This window comes from Corvus brachyrhynchos, unplaced genomic scaffold (assembly GCF_000691975.1).
Source record: "Corvus brachyrhynchos isolate BGI_N302 unplaced genomic scaffold, ASM69197v1 scaffold114, whole genome shotgun sequence".
In the NCBI taxonomy this organism is placed as follows: Eukaryota; Metazoa; Chordata; class Aves; order Passeriformes; family Corvidae; genus Corvus; species Corvus brachyrhynchos.
The window spans coordinates 7,094,842-7,106,201 of NW_008238337.1; the positions used below are offsets into that span (position 1 = coordinate 7,094,842).

The 11,360-nt window shown below is 47.7% G+C and overlaps 1 protein-coding gene across 16 annotated transcripts in view; it reads left to right on the forward strand.

Annotated features, from left to right (window-relative positions):
- FBRSL1 (fibrosin like 1) overlaps positions 1-2,640 on the forward strand; it is a 374,043-nt gene extending 371,403 nt beyond the window's left edge. For all 16 annotated transcript variants that reach the window (XM_017734940.1, XM_017734929.1, XM_017734930.1 and 13 more), the window contains one exon: positions 288-2,640. In XM_017734940.1, coding sequence (XP_017590429.1) covers positions 288-1,521 — 1,234 coding nt within the window. In that variant the 3' untranslated portion in view covers positions 1,522-2,640. The remainder of the gene's footprint in view (positions 1-287) is intronic.
- The last annotated feature ends 8,720 nt before the right edge of the window (positions 2,641-11,360 follow it).

Below are 11,360 nucleotides of genomic sequence, written 5' to 3' on the forward strand. Positions count from 1 at the left end.
CCCTACATTTCTCAGTGAAATGGTCTTAGGGTGAATATAATCTTCCAGCCACATCCCCAATTTAGTCCCACATTTGTGAACATTTAACTTTTTTTGTCTTTGAAGTATGTAAAGGCAGCTACTGCATGTCCCTTAGCATAGCATCACAGCTGCAGCTGATGTTTGCAGAGTTTTCCAAATCCTGAGCAATCTCAAAGTGTACAACTGGACACAGCACTGTGCACGCCCAACATCACGAGTGTATTTGTTCACACATAACCAAGGATGTACCTTCTGTGTTTTTACAGAGACCTCCTGGATAAAAACAGACATTCGAACAGATCCTCACCGGCATCAGCCCCAGTGACGCACCAGATAAGCAATCTCATCCGCAGCAACAGCCAGAGCTCCAGCGATCCCATCAGGCAGGTCAGCCTCGGGGAGAGGGAGAGGTCCAAGGAGCCTGAGCGAGAGCACCCTGACCGGCTGAGAGAGCCACCCATAGCTGAACACAAGATCAAAGAGAGCCGTTCTCCAGTGAAGGAAACTCCAAGCCATGATAAGAGACCCTCTGAGGACAACACAAAGCCAGTAATCCAGTCTGTATCCCCATACAGCAAACCTGCACTAAGTGAGAGCCTGAAGCTTACCAATCTAATGAGCAAGGACATGGAGAGAAAGACAGAGCTTCCCAGCGACCTCCAGAAGATTAAGAATGACATCAAAGTCAAGGAGGAGAGGAAGGAAGACAGTGATGTGCTGGTGATTGGGTCTGAGCCTTCCCAGCACTCCCGGTCAGTGGAGCATCCCCCACCGCCCACTCTCCATGGATTATCATTGCCTCACTCGATGGCTGCCTCCATGCCCATCTCCATGGGCAGCGTGCACCAGATGAACAACATGAATGTCCTGGACCGCAGCAGGATGATGACCCCGCTCATAGGCATGAACCCTTTGTCGGGAAGAGAGAGGCTGCCGCATCCCGGATTTTCTTGGGACCCGATGAGGGACCCGTTGCGAGATGCCTACCGGAGCTTAGACCTGCACCGTCGAATGGACTTCCAGCTCCGGACGGATCCTATCCATAGGTTTCCTACCACCTCTGGCTTTTATGACCATGAGCGTTCCTACAGAGACAGGGAACCACACGACTACAACCACGAGAACCTTCTGGAAGCCCGCCGAGAGCAGGAGCGGTTGCGGCAAGTGGAGGAGCGCGAGCGCTTGCACTTACGGGAAGAACTTGAGCGTGCCAGAATGCACCACTTGCACTCGTCCCCCATCGAAAGCCACCTGGCACATGTGCCATCCTTCATGCCTCATTTGAGCGGGATGCATTACCCCAGACTGAGTCCATCCACTGCCATGCACAACGGGATTTTGAACAGGAACCCGCCGACCGCAGCGCTGAGCGCGCCGCCGCCTCTCGTACCAGCCAGCAGCACCAGACCTGCCTCCCCTCGCAGGACTACTCCACTCACAAACTCAGAGTCCAGGGACTATTCCCCCTCTAGGAACCCCAAAGAAGTAGAGGCACGATAGTCCCCAACATTGAATTTTAAACTCACCTGTACATAAAACAAGCAAGCAAACAAACAAACAAAAAAAAAAACACAAACAGGAAAAAAAAAACCAACAAAAAAAGAAAACAACAAACCTTTTACAAAATGCACTGCTGTAAACTTTTTTTTTAATGTAAAATTTGTAGAAGTTAAGCACATTTCCATAAATAACGGGGTTGGGGACTTTCCAACAAGAAGGTTGCTGAGAATGGGAATTTAATATATAGGTATTGATTTTTGGTTTTGTTTTTTGTTTCTGTGCTAAAAAAAATGAGTTAAGAATATCAAGTTTGTACATTTTTTCCCAAATGTGAGAAACATTTTTAATGGATTTGTATTTTTTTTAATTTTGTGCTCTTTATTCACTTAAAAAAAGAAGAAATTTTGCTTTTGTTTTTAGTTAAATTTGCATTTTAAAGGCCTCAGATCCTTAAGAAAAAAATACCCAGGGTTTCTTAAAAGTATTATTTATGGAAATACTGTAGTTTTACAGTCCACTGTGAGGTTCCCTTCTGAGGCCAATTGATCACTTACCTTGGTACTTTGGAACCGAAGTTACAGATATATATTAAAATATTAATAATAATAATAATGTACAAAACTGTTTGTTTTTTGCCTTATTATATTATGCAGAAATTTAAGAGGAATTTTTTTTGACTTCTTGTTTTAAACAAAAAAAAAAAAAGAAAACAAACTGTAAATATTCTGTTAATATAAATGTACACCAATATTAAATTCTTAACATAGGTAGACTTTATAAAAATGGTTTCTAGAACCACTCTGGTTATTTGTTAACATGGTTACAACTCATACTCTTGTCACAGTCAGAAGTTCACACTCAGAAAGCTCAGTACGGCATATATACTTCAACTATGCAAGAACTTGGAGGCAGGTCTTAGTGGATGTTGGGGGGAGGAAGGTTTTAAAAAAAAAAATTTAAAAAAAAAAAAAAAAACAACCCAAAAACAACCAACTCGCAACTCTGGAGACATAATGGCAATGGCATGTGAACAGGAAGAAGGCTGCTTGTGTTTAACAAAAAAAAAAAAGAGAGACTGAATTTTTTTGTACAAACACAAGGGACAGTTCGTCAAGGAAAGAGAAAGACACACGCTCCTGGAAGGGAATTTTGGTTTCCTACTTTTCAAGCTGGCAAAAGCAGATGGAACTGGCACAGTACCATGCGGCAGACCCTTTCCTTATTTTTTTCCTTTTTTTTTTCTCTTTTTTTGTGTTGTGGGCAGGATCGCTGGCAAGCAAGGACAATTTTCCGTGGACCCCTTGTGCTAATTGTGCAGTGTTCTTATTGGAATCTGTATACAAGACAAAGTAGAATTTTAGGAGTGCAAAAAAAAAGTCTAATGGTTGATTAAAAAAAAAAAAGAAATTCTGATATATTATCTATAGTACATGAAGACCATAAGCAAATGTTTGTTTCAGTGTGGTTCTGCCTTGAACTGCTTTTTGGCATGATTTATTTTTTATTTCCGATTTTACTTTTCATCCATATGTAAATTTTGCCATGTTTTACTTGCTGTACCATCCCCCCTTCCCTTATTTTATTTTTCAGTGTCCATGTTTTATATATCCTGGGCTTTTTCTCTCTTTTTAATTCCTCCCCCCTGCACCCCCTGTAATTTTAAACATTCAGTTTCCTTGTAGATCAATGAAGATAAATACAACATTGATTTTGGATGAAAAAGGCAGTTGAGTGTTTGTGTGTCGTAGCCAGCGCTGTTGACTCGAGGCTAATGGTTTATTGACGGCTGGGAGGAGGCAGCTGGCGGAAGGGGCTGGTGCTGGGACAGGGATTTGCTTCTGCCTGTGAATCCTTCCCAGCAGAAGGAGCACGGTCCGTGACACGCTCTGGAGGCCGTGGCTGCTGTCGGGATTTGGGGTTTGGGGAGGAGAGCGGAGCGGTGCCGCCCGCCCTGCAGCATCTCCACCCCACGGCCCGGGGGCACCTGGGGCTCTGCGCCTCGGGGGCTGGTCCAGCATCTCCTGCTGGGGGAAAGAAGGACAGAAAAGGAAGCGTGCAGCAGCTCATTTGGAGGGACCCTGCTGCCGGCGTCACCACGGGAAGTTTATCGCCTCAGGCGCTGCTCTCCACTTCCCATTTGCTTCCCCAGCCTTTCCCGTGGGCTGAGCCATCTGCGGGGGGATGGAGCCGTGCCCCGAACCCCTCGTGCTCCGCGGCTGATGGAGCGGTGGGTGACGGTGCTTTAGGAGCATGTTACAGCTTCTGGGTTTAGGTCTGCGTGTGACTAAATTACTGAGCATGAAAAAATAAAATGAAATAAAATTGCAGGGTCCTTAATCTGATGAAAGGAGGCTTAAAACAAAATAGGCACTAAAAATCAGCACCTGCTCTCCCAGCTGAAATTGGAGGAACATAGAACACATGGTGGATGTGAAAAGCGTGTTGGACTCAGCATAAAGATTCATAGTGCTGGCTCAGGGGGATTGTAATTCTCCTGGTGCTAGTGTCCAACATGGGATCTTGCTTGACACCATCTCTGACATGGACCTGCATAAATGAGCCCCCCTAACCTCTGTTAAGAGTCCATAGCTGCATCTTCCTGATGCAGGTATGTGTGAGCAAGGAGGTTGTTCCTGCAAACTTCAGAAAAAAATACAAAAATGGACCATGCCCTTTGGAAGCATTTGGTCTGTGTAGGACTTAAAAGTGAGCATTAAAAAAATGCCATGCCATGCCGAAGTGATTGCTTATTGCAGCCACCCTGCTGCCAGAAGAATTCATCATGACTGATGTTGTGGAGGTCTGAATATTAAAAGAAAATCAGTGGTTTGCCATTTACTGTATTAGGAGGCATTGCTCTCCCACGTTTGGAGGATGACCCATCAATAATGCTGCACTACAGTGGGATTCCTGTGGAATTACGCAGTGTCGAGTATCAGCCTTCTCACAAAATGGTTCATCATGATTAATGGTATTATTACCTAAACAGAGAAACTAATTAATTCAGCCTTATTCCTTTAAGCCACCCCAGCTGAGCTGCCTTCTGCTAAAAGAAGGGGTGCAGAAGGACTTCCTGGGTTTTATGCATTTCTACCACTGTTCAGCTTTCATTTTGTGCCATTTTCACCATTTTTATTCTACTTTTGGCTGTTTCCCTAAAGACTTCCCTCAGCCACCAAAAAAGGATGGAGTTTAGCAAACAAATGACAGTGGGTGGGAGGAAGAAGATTGGATTTGGAAGGTTCATTGCTTGCCTCAGTCAACCTGTGTTTAAAAAGACACTCAGGAAACTGTAAGGAGGGAGACCAGTGGTTGCACTTCAGTTACCTTTTGTCCCAAATGCCACATGCCCTCCGGGGCTCCGTGGAAGATGTGTGCATCAGCTTCAGTTAGTGGGGGCCACTCTTGGCCCAGTCAGTAAAATGGACAACCAGGATATCAGGGAGTGAGGGAAAAAGCCACTCTTCAAAGCTGTAACAAATCCTCAGATCACTTGTCAAAAATAGTAACTGTTCCTTGACAAAAAGATCTAGTGCTTCCCTAAAAAGCCAGCTTTATTGCCTAAAATAAGCATATGGGAATTGTCCTTTTCAGCCTATAGAGATACCATAAATATTTAGTTAGCTGTTGGTGACCTGGAGTTAGACAAACAGAGGGTTGATGCAGGGGACCCCAAGGACTCGGCAGCAGGCTGAGCTTCCACTGTCAGCTCTGCAACGCCAGCATCGCCTGGGCCCAGAGGAAGGAAAGCATAAGAAGCCAACTAGTCAGGAATGCAATATCCTGAGAGCTTAGGGAAGAGCGAGACACACCAGCTGTGCTTCGGGCAGCCCAGCAAGTGCCAGAATGAGAGCAGAGGTAGATCAGTGGTGTGCAGCTCAGGCTGGAGCCGAGAAACCGTCAACAGTGGAGAAAACAAGATTTGTGTTTTCCTTGGCTTGTGCCAAGCAAAAAAAAAAAAAAAAAAAAAAGGAAACCCTTACCTCCCTCAGGGAATTCCTTTTTGCCAAAGTCTTAAGAAAATAGTTGTGTTGCAGTGTTGGGGGATTTTGGTAGTGGTCTTGAGAGGCCAAAATGGCATTGCCTGTCACCAAAACCTGGGTGTCCCCACGCCAACACCCCTTGCAGAGCTCTCCGCAGTGCTTCTTGGTGCCCCTTTGCACGTGCAGTTTGCTTTGGGGATAGTCCAGCTAAGGAAATAAAGAGAAACAGGGCTTGGACAAACAAATTTAGCACTTTTGCTCAAATCCTGGGGAGCTGGTAGCCCAGGGCTTAGCTCAGAAACACGGTGCTTTGGGAAGAGCAGGGCAGGTCATGGGCTCAGCCTCAAACTGGGCATCACTGTGGGCAATCAGCACTGTCCGGGGGAGCCGCTTCATGTCCACCTGTGTCCAGCAATTTGGCATCCCCCTGCTGAGGCCACAGCTCTTGCACTGTATCAAGATCAATACTTTGTAAGGAAAATGCCTTTCCCAGTAGTGCACTGTATTATGTGAAACTGAATAAAAAGCAAGGAGTGGGGGAAGGCTACACCAGGCCTGAATTACAGGCTCCCATTTCTGAACATAATGGAGAAAAAGAAGAATCAAATGATGTTTTGAAGTTTAACTTGGAAAATATTTTTCCAAAGCCTTTGAGGGATGTGTGTGTGAAGTAAAAAGGTCGGCTCCCCTCATTCCAGCCCCTGCTGCTGCGGCACAGCTGGAGGCTCCCTGCGCAGCGGCTGGGACCTCCTTGCAGGTGTCTGCAGGGCAATTTCTTTCTCTCCTCACAAAAAACCTTCTGCTCCATTAAGCTTCCCTAATTGCGGCATTTATCATCAGCCATTTTCTGCTTGTTCCCTTCCTCATTCAGCGAGGATGTGTCAAAATAGAGATCCACCCGCTGTCCCTCCGAGATGAAGCTGTTCGAGGCACCGGCTGCTCAATTGGCCGTTCAGCAGAAGGTCCCTCATTACCGGCTAGGCGGCAGCTCGTGTGTCACACACATCACAGCAGCCGGGCTGTGCTGGCCGGGTGTCAGGCCCTTTGCACTGAGCCTTGATAAATAGCTGTAAGGAGAAAAATACAGGGCTTATTTTTTGACTCAAAACCCAGCCAGCTTCGTCCTCCTCCTCCTCCAGCTCCTGATTGGAATTCACGCAGCGAAGTGCAGCTGCCTGCAGCAGGGTGAAGCCCTTCATCTCCCCCCAAAGCAGTTTGAGGAGCAGAGGATGTGTTAGACACCCAAAGGAGATGGGGCCCAGCTCACACCCACATCGGCCTTGGTCATACACCAGCGGCAGGAGGAACCCTGGAAGAAAACCACTGTGGCTCAGTGGGGCGGGCAGGCTTCTGCAGCTGCTTTCCAGAGGAGTTGCCATCATATACGAGGTCATAATTAGCTCTTCTGCAACATTTGCTCACTGTTTTATCAAAAACACTTTTAAAATAAATATTATTATTTCAGGGAAAGGAAAAACCAGTCAATACACTGAAGGAAGTGACCAACTTTTCAAAAGTGCTCTGCTCCCTTCCACAGCGTCCCCTTCTCTCCAGCATTTGCAGCTGATGAAGGGCCAGAGCCCAGCGACGTTCCCCAGATGCACTGGTGGTGGTGGGATCACTCAGAGGAAATTGCAAAGCAGAAGAACTCTGCAAATCCAAATTCAAAGTGCTGGCCAGTGAAAAACACAGTGGTGAGGAACGAGTTTGGGGAAGCTTTTAGGTTTCATTATTCAAAAATCTTTCTTTTTGAGTGCTATAAAAAAGCCTCCTCCTGTGGAGGGAACAAAGGAAAAGGGATTAATTTTATAGGGCTTTTTTCAAAACTAAGATGGTTCCGGATTTTTGGTTTGTTAATGGACATCTAAGAAACTACAGAGAGTGAAAAATATCCAACAAGGGAACCTCATCTGAGGGGTGATTTGCACTAAGCCCCTTTGGACGGGGGAGGTGGTAGTACCATAAAGCACACTGTTACAGCTTCCATTTAAAAGAAACCCACCTTAACTCCCAGCACATACCACTGGTGGCCCTGAAAAGGCTGAAAGCTGTGCTCTGCTGTCATGGGGCTCTGCAGGTTAACCATGTGTCTGCAGCTGGGAAGCAGGGATCGAAAGCAGCCCAGCTATTGAAGGAATTAGTTCAGCTGCTGGGGCCAGCTCTGGAGGTAACGCACGGCCAGATTAGCCTTTCCAAGAGCTCAACAATTTCTTCCATGTCCTATGGAATTTCACTAGCCCAGCTCTGCAGAATTTAAAGGTTAAGCCTCAGGCACGACGCAGCTACTTTGCTGTCAGATACAGAATCAATGCCACTTCTCTGCCCAGCACATCGGGGCACTGGGCTGCCAATGGCCCGTGCCCAGGGTACGGCAGAGCCACAGGAGGAAGGAGACCCTCTCCCACCTGGGTCTGCAAAGTCCACACCAGCCTGGTGGGACCACTACTGACAGATCTTGTGGCAAAGGCACAGTACAGTTTTTCCACACCCTGCCTCCAATGTGTTCACTGGATGACTTCACGCAGCCAGACATGGCCAAAAATGTGCCTCTGTGAACTAATGAATTGGTTTAATTGTATGCCAAACCTGAGAGCAGCCAAAAGTAACAAATTAAAGTTTACAATCCTGTGGTCTCATTTACAAGGGGATAATACAGCAACTGTTTATTTTGTGAGATGTTAGAGTGAGTCGGGAGAAAATTACAGCCCCTATATAATATTAATAATAATCAACATCATAAAAATACTTTTAATAGGAAACACTGATGGTTGTTTTGCTCCCTTAACTTGCACTATTGTTCCAGCCCGTCTGGCTGCCAGCTCACAGGGCAGGGGGTGTTGATTCCCTGGAGGCCAAGCTGGCTCCACAGCCACAGCAGCTCACAGCAGCTTCACACTTAAGAGTTTAATAATCGCTCTGGCTGTAGCGCGGTAGCACCCATGGGAGGATCCACAGGGGCAGATGATGCTTCACAGGGCCATGGAAAGAGATCCAGGGGAGGAAGGAGATGCCAGGATGCCTGGAAGCTGCCTGGAAGCTGCTGGGAGAGCATGGCCGAGGTCCCCAGCCCAGAAGGAGCAGGCTGGGCGGGGAGGTGAGAGCAGCAGCTCTGCAGCTTTTGGAAGACGTGCGAGCCACGCCCTTTGCCAAGGGATGGAGGTGCAAGATCAGCCTGCATCGCCCTTGCAGCTGTGTCCCCAGGCAGGAGGGAGAGCCTGGCAGGTTTAGGGACACATCCCTACTGCCCTGGCACATGCTCCGGGAACGCCCCACTGGCAGCTGGTGCCAGCTCGGCCCAGTGGCAGTGGCTCCACTCCTGCTGCTCTCCAGGACAGGGCACCAGAGCTGTGACACTGCCAGCGCAGGAGCAGGAGCCTCCTGGGCTGGAGACAGCCGTGAGCCCAGCGTTGTGGGCACTGGCACGGGCTCCAACACCACAAAGCAGTGACCAGGTGAAGCAGGTGACAACATCCTTGTACAAGGACAGTCTCGGGCTTTCAGCCTTTTTCAAGCCACTGCAGCAGGAGCCCTGGCTCCATCTTCACTTGTGCACAGGTTGCCCAGCGTGGGGGTCCCCCGGGCTCCAGCACCCCGTTCACTCCAGCCAAGGGCTCCAGAGAGGTGGGGACTTGAAAGAAGGGCTCTGGGATGAGGGACAGTCCTAAATATGGTAAAATTGCCATAACTGGCTTATTTTTCCTGCAGAAGAGATGAGGCCCATATGAAGCTCAGCAGCTGGGTGAACGGCTGTGTCACCAAAGGCAGTTGAACGGGAATGCAAGAGGGGGGAAAATAAATAAATACGTTCGTACATCCCCATGAAATGAGCCCCTCCCCATTCAGCCATTTCCCTTTATTTCTTCCTTTTAGAGGCAAGGTTATCGGGTCTAACATCACATCCAAACATTTCAGCACTAGCATTATACGGGATGCTCCAAGGTCAGCGCCTGCAGCTGTAAACTCATTAGTCTTGTCTTTTGTGAGAGAAGAAAGCCTCTTCATTCCGCTCTCACCCCCTTCCCCCCTAATTAAAATTAAGGTATTTCCTGGCCAAAAGTCATTTCTGCATTCATTCATCTCAATTCTTTTCTGTTTGGATAAACCACCCTTTGGTACTCCCAGGGTGTTATGTATACAAACTATAAACTCTTAATGGTCCTGCAGTGTGTTATGACTGGCCTAAAGAGCTAAAGCAGGCTCCGAAAAAGTGGTTCTTGGCAACGCTGTGTATGGAGTTCAGGCTCATCAGTCATATGCAATTAGAGATTAAAAGTGCTTGATGGACTATAGGGGAGACCAGCACAGAGGGAGATTAGGAATGTAGGAGAGAAAAGGCAAACAAAAGCTTTTATCTCGGCACAGCAGTTGCTACTACAAAAGCAGCAATGGAAGGACAGTCCCCATTTTCCAGAGGCACCCACGGCCTTTCCAGCTCGAGGGCCCCAGCATGCCCCATCTCTGTTCTGTTGACCACCCACATCTCCAGCGGGGTGATGCAGGTCCTCGGGAACACCAGGGCTGGTGGCTGTTGCCCAGGGAGGGCTCGGGAAGGCCAGGCTCTGGAGGAGGCTCATGCTGCAGCCCAGGATTTCCAGCCCTCGCTTCCAGCTGCCCGCAGGCACAGTGCCTGGCAAACCAAACTCCCCCCAGCTACTGGCAAGGGCCAATCTGCCCAGAACAGGGGCACCTGGGAGGCATCAGAAGCCTGATGGGTCTATGGGGATGGGGAGGGAACAGTAGCTCTTCCTCTTAGAACAAAGGGGAGTTTCCCCATTAGGCTGCTCTTGCCCTGAAGGGGAGGTGGGTCGTTGTCATGTAAATACTTTTGAAAGGTTTGTGGCCATTTATTTCTTGTTTTGCTGAGTGTGGGAGCCTGCTGCATGCTGAAATAGGCTATGGGGCACAGCAGCTCCCTGATGACCATCCCTGCTGGATGCTCCCAAGGACAGGAAAAAGCAGAACACAGGGGTTGGCAGGGACTCTTCCCCTCTCCTTCCACACCCTCAGCCTATGCAACCTCTCCATTTTGGGCAGGCTTAAAATGCTGGACTAACATAAGATACAGGGAGACACAGAAATTATGTTTCTCCCAGCAGAGAAATATTTGGGTTCGTAGACTGAAGGCAGTTTGTGCTTTATGTAAGGAGAAAAGTCTGAGCAGCTCTTCAGAGCACAGTGGTCACCACAGTCTGATAAACTGTTTCTTATAGTATCAGGTGACACAAGTGAGACTTGGTACTTTGTGGCCTTCTTGGTGAGGCTCAGAGTGTCCACCCTGGAAAAGCCAGGAGCCTTCCCTCCTTTCTGTGCCCACAGCGCAGTTGTGCTTCCATCCATTTGTTTTTCCTACCCACAGCTAAGAAGAGAGCCATGGAGGTACCTGGCCTGTCCAGCCTGAAGGAAGGAGCTGACTCTTTATGGAGTTTCATTATAGAAGTCTCAATCAGCCATTAGAGGTTCATTTAAATGGGTTTTCTTGAGCATTAATAGAATATGGTAGTGCATTCATAGCCAGCTTTCCTCAGGTTTTACTGAAAGTGGTATAAGTGGGTTTCTTCAAGTACATGTGATTGCTCGTAGCCACTGAAGTTGATTTGAATCACTTGCTACCAGGCTCACCAATTTAGCCTGATAAATTGTGCATTATTAAATGGGGGAAGGGAACAAAGCTGTGTTCTCCCAGAGAAGAAAATGCAGGATTTCTCATCAATGAGGAATGATTCCTCTCATCAGCACAGTCTGAAAAAGGCCATAATGAACCATTTGCGCCTAAGAGCACAAGCCTTCAGTCTACTACATTCCTGATCAGTCCTTGAACTCCGAGATTTGGAGATGATGGGCTCTGCCCAGAGCCAG